The following is a 14,883-nucleotide window of genomic DNA, read 5'->3' as shown; positions in this document are numbered from 1 at the left end:
TAAGTTCGCACGCGAGCAGGAAATCTGTTAGGAGTGCTTAGTAAAAATTGCCTTGTTTTTACAACTTTAACTTAATCAATTTCTTTTAGTTATGAGCGCAATTCCAATTTTAGATCCTTCTGATCCTGAATTTGATAGAGATATTGCTTTATTATTTTTGAATGATATAAAAAGTAAAGGTTTAAAAGCCCCTTTGAATTTTGATTCGACAAGTCGGGATTATAATCCGAATTCTGTAGTAACATTTTTGACAACTGTGGGTAATTTAATGGCCAAAGAAAGTGCCAGGATAAATATGGGAGATATTTCGGGGGTTAATTTAACAGATATACCTATGGAGGGCAACAGCAACCAGGGTAATGTGAATCAAAGAGTAATTGGGTCAGTAATGGATCCCCTACTGAAAATAAACTTCTTAAAGAAAAGCAGGAATTTTATCAGCAACCGTAGATGCTGAATTTGGACAGGACAGATTAAGGGACTCCGTCAGAACTGGTCTGACGTAAAATGTGACCAGGGGAGAGGTAGATTTTTTTTTATATAGGATGTCAGGGTTAGATGTATATTTTAGACAAATATTTTTGTGGAAATAAATATGATGAGCAATTTGTTTTATGGCACTGAACGTAGTGAGGCGTTGTGTCGAGAGAGAGATGTTTTATGGCACTGAACGTAGTGAGGCGTTGTGTCTTTTATGGCACTGAACGTAGTGAGGCGTTGTGTCGAGAGAGATGTTTTATGGCACTGAACGTAGTGAGGCGTTGTGTTTTTTATGGCACTGAACGTAGTGAGGCGTTGTGTCGAGAGAGATGAGGCTGGTGAAGGGGCGGACTGCGGTCGACCGAGGGACCAGGAGTTAGTGGCTGACATGGCGGAAAGGAGTTCCGTACATGGGATATTAACAGCCGATAGGGCGGAAAAGAGTTCCGTGCCTGGGAAATTAAAAAGATATACTACGGAGGAAATTAAAAAGATATACTACGGAGGAAATTAAAAAGATATACTACGGAGGAAATGAAAAAGATATACTACGGAGGAAATTAAAAAGATATACTACGGAGGAAATTAAAAAGATATACTACGGAGGAAATTAAAAAGATATACTACGGAGGAAATTAAAAAAAAAAAAAAAAAAAAATATACTACGGAGGAAATTAAAAAGATATACTACGGAGGAAATTAAAAAGATATACTACGGAGGAAATTAAAAAGACATACTACGGAGGAATCAAAAATGGTAGAATTAGAGTTAGAGAATCGTGGACTTAGTAGAGTTGATTCAAGATCATCTGTATACCAGCGTCCAGTGGAGACTCCAGCAGTAACTTCAGGGATAAGGGAGGATAGCTCCATTTCTGGTGAACAACAGGAGATTCAAATAGAGCATAGTCAGGCTAGTTTAGAGTTAGATAAAGGGGAGATAGAGGTTGAAGTAGGATCGAGTGGAGAGTCAAGTAGTTTTAGGAGAAGTAACAGGAAAAGAAGCAATAAGCCTCCAGGCTATTATAGAGAGTACTAAGAGATAAATAGAGTAGGGCTAATATAGAGACTAGTAAGGGATTGATATAGACAGGTAGATAGAGGGAAGGATGTAGATAGAATTCGTGATGATTAATAAGACAGAAGAAACACTTCCTTTCAAATAGGAATAATAGAAAAATAAATGTGGTGAACGAAAGCATTGTAGCGACTTTTCTCAAACGGCGTATTGACTTCATTTTGATATATTATGAATAGTAAAAGAACTGAATAATTTTTGGAAAAAAAAAAAAATTAAGGCTTTGGTAAAAATCTTCAAGTTAATCTTCATGAAGACAAACACAAGGTTTTTTTGTTACGTTCAAATGTTTTTCTACAAATTTTTTCTATTAGGAGTAGTTATGCGAATTCTGTGCGAACTGAGCGTGACAATATAAAGTGAAATGAATAAAGTGTCAATTGGGACAATATTTTCTTGTGTCTTGTTGTTCAGTATTTTATTTTGTGTTTTTATTAAGTGTACCTTTGTTTGAGGATAGAAAATAATTTTTTTTTGGAAAAAAATGATTTTGAAAACCCGGGGGAAAATCTGTAAACTTTGAAAGTAGTGAAAGTGGGTTAGATGGTGTGATTAAATTCCTAATCATAATTAAGTTCTCTGAAATTCCTACTTCCTGAGTGACTACATTAGTATTATAGATTCTGAGTATTTGTAGCAACTGACAGATTAAACTAGGTCAGTTCCTCTCACATGCTTCAATGTTTGTTTCCTTGTTTCAGTGTATATAAGCCAACGTTTTAGATTATTTTAGTCAGTTCTTATTCTGTGTCTGTCCTCGTCATGTGTACATTTAATGTATTATATGTGTAAATAAACATTTTTATTACACTTTATGAGAGTTAGAGATACTAGATATCCTCCACCGGTCGAACCCTATAATGTAGGCCAACGCTACCGTAATGTTCTAAAGAAGAGAACGCAGAAGGAGAAGAAGACCTTTACAAATACCTTGCTCTTTACGCTAAAGTCGTTCAGTACTTTAAAAGAGTTTTTTTATTTTAATCGATCAGCCTTTGTGATTCAGGAGCCATTCTTACAGAATTGGTGAAAAATTATAACTTTAACGTAGAGAGTGAGGTAATGAGGAGGAGGTAACCGCCTCATATACATAATAGTTTTTGTTCGTTTTAATTTTTAATGTTGCTCCCTACTTTCAATTAAAAAAAAGTTTGTTTTATTTAATTCACCAAGAACTTAATTTTTCGTGTCTTTTACATTATATGACATCAAGACATCGTGCTAAATTCTAGGTAAAAAGACAGGGTTTTGATCTATTCAAAGAAAAATATATTTCAAGAATTACAAGGGTTTTCACTTGTAATATTCATATATTTAACCCCATGCGAGTCCACGAGCCAACCCAAAATTAACCCTGAGAGGGGCAAAGCTTCCCTTTACTATTTTGGTCAGAAAAATGTCATAGCTTTTCAAATATAAACACGTGTTATACTTTTACTTACCGTTAGTGTTTCAGAATGGGGGTACCACTTTATTTTTGATACCGATACTTGACTGTTCTTTTCAGAGAAAACATAAATGACATCGAACAGCACCTTTAGCTAACCTTGGGGCTAAAGGCACCTATTGCCCTAATTACTCGACCGTCTTTCTTTTTATGCGAATGTCTCAACATTGGACATTTTACCAGAATATTTTTTTCCTAATCTAAGACTGTCTGGTTACTAAGACTAGTAATACATAATCCAGCTTGTTTGCAACTGGGAGATAAAGTACTAGGAAATAGTTTCTAAGAGATACTCTGGTCTCTCAAATGGCTATCATTATAGCTATTATTTTCCTAACTTAAAGGTTTTTTTTTCTTTCTGCACAGATCTCTTGGAAAGCAAACCGGAATTAGGGATGGATAGAAATAATCCATAAATACGGAAATAGAATATCCTTGGATGAAATATAAAACCATACATTCCGAGCACTTCAACGCTATTGTCTTTATGTCATGGGCGGTCAAACTCTGAGAATATAAATGCCACCCATGTTACAATTCAGATGTTTAAAGGCTAAATAAGATGAACCAAGTTTTTTTTTACCAGCCCTATTTTGACCCTCATGAAAACAACCCTCCCCCACATATTTTTCTGCATATATGACAACAAAATACATTTTAAGCATTTTTCTTTTTATAACTTTAATAGATTCAAAATTATCAAACAGTTCGTGGTAATGAACTGCAAGTAAGGTGCGACCTGGCCCAATAGTAACCGAAACTCTAAAAAAAAGAATTTTTATAACGATAGATACATCAAAAGAATTAAATTTTTATGCTGATTTCAAATATATAAGTTTCATCAAGTTCAGTGTTATCCATCCAAAGTTACGAGTCTGAGAAAACTCGCATTTAAACAAAAGACAGGGAAATAACCCCTAAAAGTCACAGAACCTTAATGAAAATCCCATTATCAGATTCAGCATATCAGAGAACCCTACTGTAAAGGTTTCGAGCTCCTATCTGCAAAAATGTGGAATTTTCTATTTTTTGCCAGAAAAAGGATCACGGATGCGTGTTTACTTGTTTTTTCCCAGGGGTGACCGTGTCGACCCAGTGGTCCTAGAATATCACGAGAGGGTTCATTCGAACAGAAATTAAAGTTTTTAGTCCCCTTTTTAAGTGACCAAAAAACTGGAGGGCAACTAGGCCTCCTCCCATGCTCAATTTTTCCTAAAGTCACCCGATCAAAATCGAGAAAGCCATTTGATCAGCATGGTCGAAATATTTATTAAGTATGTCTCTGAGGATTACTTAATCCCCAGACTCCCCTTGGGAAGGGCTGCGAGTTATGAACTTTGCCTGTTGTTTACATATAGGCTAGTATTGGTTATTGGGAAGTATACAGACGTTTTCAGTTAGGATTGAATCTTGTGGGAAGGGGGTCAGGGGAATATTTTCCATGGAAAAGCGCCGAATTTCCCAGCCTTATTTAAAAAAAGATCAGAAATTAAAATTAAAAAGACAAGCTTTTCCAATCGAAAGTAAGGAGCAACATTAAAACCTAAAAGGAACAGAAATCATTACGTATATGAGGGGGTTTTCCCCCTCGTCAATACCTTGCTCTTTCCGCTAATTTTTTTTTAGTACTTCCGAAAGAGATATTCATTCTAATTAAACAGCCTTTGTGACTCAGGGGGCATTCTTAAAGAATTGGAACGAAATTTGAACTTTAGCGTGAAAAGCAAGGCCCTGACAAGGGGGCGAACCCCCTCATATTCGTCATAATTTCAGTTTGTTTTAAGTTTTAATGTTGCTTCTTACTTTCAGCTGAAAAACCTTTTTTTTTATTTAATTAATACTCTTAGGAATGAATGTTCGTATTTGGATTTACAGTATCTATTGAACTTTCAATCCAAATTCACCGATCTTTATTATTGTGGTGATTTTCTCTTTTTTTGAAGTTGTGAGAAATAAAAATACACAGCTCGAAATAAAGATAATTTCCTGTGATGAGCAAATTATGTTCTGGTCGTTAGAAGGCACAGAGAACGTTAGTCCTACTCCTGTTTGTCGAAGTTTTAATTCGTTTTAAGTTTGAGTTAGCTGTTTAATGTAATTTATGTTCGTTTTGGGTTTAAAATAATAATTGATCATGATATATGGTAGTTTTAAGCTTGAAAATTTTTGATGTTAGTTATGCTTATGTTTGGTATAAAATAACTCTTTACTTTCCTTTGAAAACTTTGTTGTGGAAAAAGTTTTCCAAATTAAATTTTCTTTGAAAAAATCAAAATATTCCTCCGTCAAATTAATTCACCTAAGTTTAACAATTTGTAGCCTGTCTCATTTGGATATAAAGTCTCAACTTTGGGTCCAACCTTCACATTATGGTGCACAAGGTGATTATTATCACTTTTGCAGTTTTATATAAACGCTAAGTCTGAGCCGGATAAGATTTTACGTATAAGATGACCCAAACCCGAATCCCCCTTACCAAATTTAATCCAGTTTTAACGTTAAAATGAGGATCAGAGAGTTGGTCATAAATTAATTTTCATAGGAAATTGAGTCAAAAGTACGGAAATCCTGACTTAACGATACGGCAGTGGCTCCCAATAGTTTTTGGGTAATGCCAAAAACTGGTGTTGCCTTGGCATTTCTAAAATCCGGGTGCGTGTAATTCTCCTTCGTCAATATTTAATTTCGTTTCTTAAAATTTTACACATATTGGCCTGAAGGAAGCTTAAAAGGCCAATAACTTGGGAGCTTTTTTGGGTCGTCTTCTAGTCATAATTTATATTACTGATAAATTATGTCGGCATATAACCCCTTTTTATATAATGCATGACGTTACTACACTAATATCATGTGTTCTTTTTGCTCTTTAAATGCAAATTAATGTGACTTTATTCACATGATTTTTCTTTCAAAATGAAAGCTCTAGCGTATAGTAGGCCGAAAGGTCCACTTCTTGCACCTGACCCACCAAAATACTGCCATACCCGACCGGTGAGGCCTATGCCCCGATGTGGGAATCACGGGACTACGGGTACTGTCAGGGAAGTCAGTATTGCAAGAGATGACTCTAAACAGAAACCATTATTTGACATTTCCTCTTGGAGATGTAAATAGGCGAGGGCTTTGTGACCATCTCCTCCCCAAAACCCCCAGATTTATAATTTTTAATCTCCTCTTACTTCACTATACTTTTCGTGAATTTTATCTTGTATCCGTGTTTGCATAATCCTCGTCACCTTCCCTCCAAGAGAGTTTAGTCCTACTTCTCCCCAGAAGAAAACTCTTGAATAAGTGCCAAGCTCCTGTGCTCTTCCTTCATAACTTATTTTAATTCATCATTTAGTGAAATTAACCCTAGAAGCTTTATTTCTCGAAGAAATTTTCGTTTTTCGAAAATTTCTCCGGACGACTTGTGTGCCCTTTTGAGGATCTTTGCACATGTATCAGTGACAGTTCATAATTTAAAAAAAAGGTATTTTTTTCAACTGAAAGTAAAGATCAACATTGAAACTTAAAACGAACAGAAATTACTCTGTATTGGGGGGGGGGGGCTGACCCACCTCAAGACCTTGTTCTCTACGCTCTTTAAACTCGTTCTTAAAGAATTAGTACAGAAAGTCAAACTTTAGCGTGACGAGCGAGGTATTGAGGAAGAGGGACCCTCACTCAAATACGGAATAATTTCTGTTCGTTTTAATCTTGATCCATATTTTCAGTTGAAAAAAAGCTTGTTCAAAAAGTTAATTCGTGACGATTTTTCAAATAATGCCAGTAATTGCCCCCCCCCCCCCTTCCTGTAAAATTTCTCCCTGGAAAATTGCCTTAGTATCTCAACGGAAAATCCTCCTGTAAAAATTTGCACCCAAAAAAATCCATATACACCCCAATAACAAAGATTAAATGTAAACAATCGGCAAATTACTTAACTTAGTACTGATAGCCTTTTCTCCAGGAACTTTGGGGAGGGTGATGTTGTCCCCAAAGGCACAATTATCGGACCTTTCAACTATGCTGAATCAAATTGCTATATCAGAATTTTGATCGGATAACTTTGGGGAGAAAGAGACATAAGAGGGGGGATACTTGCAGCCCACTGTTTTTGGTCTCTTAAAAACGGCACTGGAAGTTTTGATTTCCAATTAAATGAGCCTTGTAATTATCTTCTAGAATCGCTGGTTCGGTAGAATCGCCCTCAGAAAAAAAAATAATGAACACGCATCCTTCTGGCCAAAAACGCAAAATTCCACATTTTCGTAAATAGGAGCTTTAGAACTTCACAGTATGGTTTTTCAAACAGTTAATGGTAATGAACTATATATAAGGAAAGACCCGGCTCAATAGTGACCGAAACTCAAGAAATGAATTTTGAAACCAATAGTTACATCAAAATAGTTGTATTTTAATGTTGATTTTAAACATATAAGTTTCAGCAAGTTTGATCTTACCCATCAAAAGTTACTAGCCTGGGAAAATTTGCTTTATTTTAGAAAATAGGGGGAAACACCCCTTAAAAGTCATAAAATCTAGACGAAATCACACCATCAGATTCACCGTATAAGAGAACCCTGCAGTAGAAGTTTTAAGCTCCTATCTACAAAAATTTGGAATTTTGAATTTTTGGCCACAAGACAGATCACGGATGCATGTTTTTTTTCTTTCCCTAGGGGTGATCGTATCGACCCAGTGGTCGGAGAATGTCTTGAGAGGGCTCATTCCAAGGGAAATTAAAATTTCTAGTGCTGTTTTAAAGTGACCAAAAAAATTGGAGGGCACCTAGGCCCCCTCACGCGCACATTTTTCCCAAAGTCACCGGATCAAAATTCTGAAAAAGCTTTTATTCAGCATAGTCAAAAAATCTAATAACTATGTCTTTGGCGACTTACTCCCCCAGAGTCCCCGTGGGAGAGGCTGCAAGTTACAAACTTTGACCAGTGTTTATACATAATAATGGTTATTGGGAAGTGTACAGACACTTTCAGGGGGATTTTTTAAGTAAGGGGGAGGGGAGGGGATTTTGCAGGGGACTTTCCATGAAGGAAGTTGTCATGGGGGAAGAGAATTTCCATGGAGGGGGTGCAGGATGTCTTAGCATTTTCTAAAGAGCAATGAAAAAATAAATATGAAAAAGCTTCTTCAACTGAAAGTAAGGAGCAGCACTAAAACTTAAACAAAGAAAAAAACTATTACGCATTTGAGGGGTTCACCTCCTTCTAATATCTCACTCTTTGCGCTAGAGTAATGTTATTAATTTTAACTATTTTTTCTACGGCCTTTGTGATTCGGTGGCCATTCTTAAGGAATTGGGACAAAATTTAAGCTTTAGAGTAATGAGTGAGGCATTGACAAGGGGGCGAACCCTCTCATACACGTTATAAAAACATTGAATTTAGAAGTTCATCACGAAATTTAATTTGTAAGTTACGTAAATTTTTACTAATAAAAAAGTTGGGAAAATAAAAAGTTGTAGTTGCCTTTTTAGGTAACCAAAAACTTGGAGGGTAACTAGGCCTACTCCCCCGCTCCTTTTTTTCTCAAGATCGTCCGATCAGAACTATGAGAAAGCCATTTAGCCAAAAATAAATAAATTAATATACAAATTTGCTTTTAATTATTCATTTGTGGAGAGCCAAAATCGGAACACACATTAATTCAAAAGCATTCAGAAATTAAAAAAGAAAAACGAGTTCTTTTAACTGAAAGTAAGGAGTGACATTAAAAATTAAAACGAACAGAAATTACTCCCGCTTCAACGCCCCGCTCTTTACGCTAAAGTTTTTTAAATGTTTTAAAAAGTAGAGTTGAGAGAAAAAGTCAAACTTTAGCGTAAAGAGCGGGGCGGTGAGGAGGGAGCAGCCTTTTTCAAATATGGAGTAATTTCTGTTCGTTTTAAGTTTTAATGTCGCTCCTTACTTTAAGTTAAAAAAAAACTATTTTTATTATTTAATTAACATTTTGAATCTGATGGAGTGATTTTTATTAAGATCGTTTGACTTTTTGGAGGAGTTTCCCCAATTTTTAGTAAATTGGGCAATTTTTTCAGGATCGTAATTTTGATCAGCTTCGCCAGTCAGCTTTGTCAGTCTTATGCACGGTTTGATAGTAAAAGTTTATGTTAGGTTTGGCTAGCTTAAATTAGGTTATAGATCTGAAACGGGTTAAAAACTTAACCTGAACTGTCACCATCAAATCTTGCATAAAACTTAAAAACCCGACTGCTAGCAAAACTAACTAAATCCAAGGAGAAAAAAAGTAATTTCAGACATTCACTGGTGAGTGTCGACACTCTCCAATTTCAGTCTTTCATAGTCCAATTTCAGTCCAACGTTAGTCTTTTAATATATATTTGCAATCAAACAGTTCCTGGTAACAAACTGTAGTAAGGAGCGACCCGGCTCAATAGTAACCAAAACTATAAAAAATGGAATTTTGATATCAAAAGCTACATCAAAAGAATTGCATGTTAATGCTGATTTCAAATATATAAGTTTCATCAAGTTTAGTCATACCCATCAAAAGTTACGAGCCAGAGAACATTTGCCTCATTTTAGAAAATTGGTGGAAACACCCCCTAAAAGTCATAGAATCTTTACGACAATTACACCATCAGATTCAGCGCGTCGGAGAACCCTTTTGTAGAAGTTCAAGCTCTTATCTACAGAAATGTGGAATTTGGTGTTTTTTGCCAGAAGGCAGATCACGGATGCGTGTTTATTCGTTTGTTTGTTTTTTGTTTTTTTTGTTTGTTTTTTTTTTCCCAGGGGTGATCGTATCGACCCAGTTGTCCTAGAATGTTGCGAGAGGGCTCATTCTAACGGAAATGAAAAGTTGTAGTGCCCTTTTTAAGTGACCAAAAAAATTTTGAGGGTGCCTAGGCCCCCTCCCACGCTAAATATTTTCCCAAAGTCAACGGACCAAATTCTGAGATAGCCATTTTATTCAGCGTCGTCAAAAAACCTTATAATTATGTCTTTGGGAACGACTTACTCCCCCACAGTCCCCGTGGGAGGGGCTACAAGTTACAAACTTAGTACTGCTTACATATAGTAATGGTTATTGGGAAATGTACAGGCGTTTTCAGGAGGATTTTTTGGTTGGGGGAGGGGTTGAGAACAGGGGGATATGCTGGAGGAGCTTTCCATCGAGGAATTTGTCATGGGGGAAGAAAATTTCCATGAAGGGAGCGCAGTATTTACTTGCATTACTTAAAAAAAAAAACAATGAAAAAATAAATGTGAAAGTGTTTTTCAGCTGGAAGTAAGGAGCAGCATTAAAACTTAAAACGAACAGAAATTATTACCCATATGAGAGGCTCACCTCCTCCTTATACCTCGCTCTTTACGCTAAATTGTTTTTGGTAATGCCAACTATTTATTCTACGGCTTTTGTGATTCAGGGGTCATTCTTAATGAATTGGGACAAAATTATATCTTTTACTAATAAAAAGATTCGTAAAAAATTAAAAGTTCTAGTTGCCTTTTTAATTAACCAAAAAAGTGGAGGGCAACTAGGGTTCCTCGCCCACTCATTTTTTTTATCAAAATCATTCGATCAAAATTATGAGAGAGCCATTTAGCCAAAAAAAAAAAATTAAATATACAAATTTCGTTTTAATTTTTCCTCTGTGGAGAGCCAAAATCAAAACATGCATTGATTCAAAAATGTTCAGAAATTAAATAGTGGTTCAGAAGTAAAATTTTTGAAATTAAATTTGTGGAGAGCCAAAATCGGAACATGTATTAATTCAAAAGCGTTCGGAAATTAAATAAAAAAAAGGTTTTTTTTAACTGAATGTAAGGAGCGAGATTAAAACTTAAAGCGAACAGAAATTATTCCGTATATGAAAGGAGCTGCTTCCTCATCAACGCCCCGCTCTTTACGCTAAAGTTTTTTACTGTTTTAAACAGAAGAGCTGAGAGAAAGAGTCAATCTTTAGCGTAAGGAGCGGGGCGTTGATGATGAAGCAGCCCCTTTCATATACGAAGTAATTTCTGTTCGTTTTAAGTTTTAATGTCGCTCCTTACTTTCAGTTGAAAAAACATGTTTTTTTTTATTTAATAGCAGAAAAATTCAATTCTTTGATACATCTATTGTTACCAAAACTCTATTTTTTAGGCTATCGGTTACTATTGAGCCGCGTCACTCCTTAGTTGGAGTTCTCTATTACGAACTGTTTGATAAACTTAGAGATTTCGCCGCTTGAACATTTTTTGGGTTCTGAAGACTTTCATTAAGGGCTTGTTTTGTTTAAGATAATATTACTTAAATTATTTGGGTTTGATTTTCTTGCTAAATGTCTTCAACCAATATATTTTAGAAACTAACTGAGGTCAGTTATGCAAAGGTTTCTAACCTCCCTCGCACCTCTTTAAAAAGGTTAGGGTTAGAAGCATCTCACAACACATTTTAGTAGTACTGAATATACACAGTTGTTTTGCTATGAGAATTCCAAGTATTTTTCAGGTGTTTGTTAGATTACATTTAAATTAAATTCCTATGTCTTATCCAAGTTAATTTATATTTTGTTGTAGAAAGTATTTTTGGTTTTAATTCTAAATTTTTAACAAAATCACCATGATGATCGTGTATTATTGAATTTTGGATCTCACTGCTGCTAGTCCAATTTTTTCAGGTGGTTTTATTGCTTTATATACCATTTGATTAAGATAAAATCAATCACTTTCTATTTTTGCAAAGGCTAAATCATTAGTGATTTTTTTTTACTAGTGATTCATTAGTGATTCTGAAGGGCCAAATCATTAGTAAATTTTTTGTCTTGATTCTGATTCTCGATCACTAGTCAGATTTTTTCATTAGTGATCAATTAGTAAATTTAGAAGGCAAAATCAATAATGAGTTTTTTTGTATCTATTTTATTAGTCACGTGTCAGTGTATATTCTGAATCACAAATCATTTATTATTATTATTTTTTTCATTACTTAGTTAGTTAGTGGTTTACTTGGTTAGGCCAGTAACGATTGACTCGGCACAAAACAAATTGGATGGCTTCTTCAAAAGTTAATCGCAGGAATAATGACGAGTAAGCTAATCTGCATATATCATTTGCCTTGGCACTTTGTATGTGTGGGGGAATGTTATGGTGAATAGAACACATTTGAAGAATCGTTTGCGTCGATCATAATATTAACACCTTCGTGTAAAATACCGCTGACTTGGTGCATACCTTGTCATTGTCGGCGTGATAGATTATCTCAACTGGTATATTGATAGCGGGGTATAATGAATTCTAAGTAGGGAGTAGTTACAAGTATGAATTGGTCTGTTGATAAGAATTGAACGTGATTTTCTTTCATCACTGGTTAAATCAGCAAGTCATGTTTATGAAACTGTGACAGAGATGATTTTAAGCAGGACTGAATCAGGTTTGGTGTTGCCTTTGATTCTTGACTCCTTACACTTTTTCATTCCCTATATCCCCCTTCATCTCTCTCCTCTCTTTTGATTTTAATTATGAATGACAGACAATAGAATTACAGACAAATAAAAAAAGACTTTCAACTTCGTCTGTTTTAAAATTTGAGCTTAAGACATTGATCGGGGATGGAGGATCATATATCTTTTGAGAGCTGAGGATGTGAAAGTGGTTATTTCTAAGATGTAGTGCGGTCTTGTCCTTAAGTACTACGAGAAAGAATTGTTTGTCCTTAAGCAGATATAAGTGTTTAAAGATCATTGAATAGTTATATGAATATAACAAGTATATGCATAAAACAATTTTTAGCTACGGAAGGGTGGAAATTTCCTAAAAATCTTTAAAATAAAGTTAAAAAAATAAACAAAATTACTTTAAAGAACCCTTTTATATCCAAATAAAGTAAATATTAATAAAAAATTTTGCGCTATAAGATTTTAATTTATTCTGGGAAGTAGAAAAAAATGACACTTTACTTTTAAATGAATTTGGACTACTAATTTCTTGTTTACTAAATTCTGCAGCTTTAAAGGATATTCTTTAGTTATATTATTTTTCTTATCATAATTTCGATTTTTGTAGTTTCGGCTACTATAGACCATATTATTCTTTACTTCCAGTTTGTTATCACGAATTTGCCCAATTTATTTTTATTTTGTCTTGTCAAGGGTACAACGGCCTAAGTATGTGAGCGTATTTTTGTGTGTATTTGGGGGGGGGGGGCTCAAATTTTCAGGTTGGCAAAGCTTTCTGAAGAACAGATGAATTGAAAGAAAATTATGAAGACCCTTGTTTCATTTCTTAATTTTTTGGGGGAGGAGAAGGGGGCAAAGATGCATGCCCCTAATTGTTTGGCAACTGTTATTAAATTTTGTCACTATGACTCATCATGTCATACATACAATCTTGAAATACAAGCAAAACACTTGTGTTTCTTTTGGATTTGATCAAACTTATTGTTTACCTGAAATTTGGTACATTTGGGTAGTTTTTCGTTTACCACTGCTGACTAAATAGGCAAATATCGATCCTGAACTTATGTTGGATAAAGAGGCGTCACTTAGGAGGGAAGGGAGGGGAGCAGTGGGGGGGGGGGGTCTTTTGCCTCTAGATTTTGACAAACTCTTTTTTTTTGTTTTATTAAAATACCTTTTTGTTATTACTATTGAATAAATTGAAGAGGTAACAAAATCAAACCCTAGCAAATCTAATGTTAAAAAATACATTGCTCCCACCTCCTACATTTCCTTAGATTGACACATTTGTCGTATAGCAAATGAAAGAACATAACTCTTAACTGAAGCCTAAAGGACAGTTTTTGAGAGGGTAATACTGTGTTCTGGATCTCGGAATAGCTGTTATACACAATCTTCCTAAAAAAGACATTATAGCAGCCACAGTCATCTCTGTCTTGATCAATGCATTCTGTTAAAATATTAAGGACAGTGAAAATGAAATCTGATTGTTTAATTTAGTAACGTGGAAAAATAACACAACCATAATTATCTTTAAAAGAAAGAGAGAGAAAAAATAATCATTTTAAATAAAAAGCCCTTCCTTGTCAGTTCTTTAGTTTAAAGTAGTAGTGGGTTCTAGATAATAAAAAATCAGTGAAAAAAAATTGAAATATGTGACGCAAATAGGTTAATAAGATGTAGGTTAATATTTTGATTTTTACAGACGAAAAAACGGGTAAAAATTGACTAAATAGTTTTATCTATTTAAATTTACGGTTCAATGTGAGCAACACTGAGTAAAATGTTGTCCTGCCACAAAAACTTCTTAACTGTGAAACAACAGAAAGAAAATATTTAGAAATCGTGGTTTTCAGGCATGAATAGACGTAAGAAGAGTCTGGTGGGTTAAAATCATTTTTATTTTGGTGGGCCCCGGTGCTTAAAGCCGTCTCACATGTCTCTGCTCTTTTTTGATCAACAATTTTGATCAACAATTTTTCGCTGAAAATATCTAATAATGAATGTGCATTAGTTAAATTATACGAAAATTACAGGTCCACCAAAGGCGCTTAATTTAGTAGCAAGTCAAACAGTTTTAGTTGAGAGAGGACAGGATGCAACATTATTTGGTGCTTTTTGTTCAGATCCGATTCCGCAAACTACGATGTGGGAAATAAATGAGGCTGACACCCTCGAAGCAGGAACTGGTAAAGGTCGATTTGTAGCTGAGCCGTTAAGCACTGTAAGTATTTCTGATATTATAGTGTCAACTGCAGAAATTGTTTAGGGCCAATAAGCTCACTGTAAGGGCTCTAGGAGAGGGCTATTGTCTAAAACAATTATTTTTCTAGAAAAGCGTTTTATTATTCCAAGAAAAATTCATCATTTACACAGGTAAAGAATGGGGATTCAAGCTTTTTTTCCTTTCGCTTGAGCTCCCTTGTACAACCACAAATGAAATAATCCTGTTCTATCAGGCACTTTTTCTAA

The 14,883-nt window shown here is 34.9% G+C and overlaps 1 protein-coding gene across 2 annotated transcripts in view; it reads left to right on the top strand.

Moving 5' to 3' along the window:
- LOC136027613 (hemicentin-2-like) overlaps positions 1-14,883 on the top strand; it is a 140,437-nt gene that overhangs the window by 69,019 nt on the left and 56,535 nt on the right. For both annotated transcript variants that reach the window (XM_065705028.1, XM_065705029.1), the window contains exon 9: positions 14,448-14,635. In XM_065705028.1, the coding sequence (XP_065561100.1) occupies positions 14,448-14,635 (188 nt within the window). The remainder of the gene's footprint in view (positions 1-14,447; positions 14,636-14,883) is intronic.

Source organism: Artemia franciscana, chromosome 5, assembly GCF_032884065.1.
Source record: "Artemia franciscana chromosome 5, ASM3288406v1, whole genome shotgun sequence".
Taxonomy (NCBI): domain Eukaryota; kingdom Metazoa; phylum Arthropoda; class Branchiopoda; order Anostraca; family Artemiidae; genus Artemia; species Artemia franciscana.
This window is presented reverse-complemented; position numbering and strand designations above follow the sequence as displayed.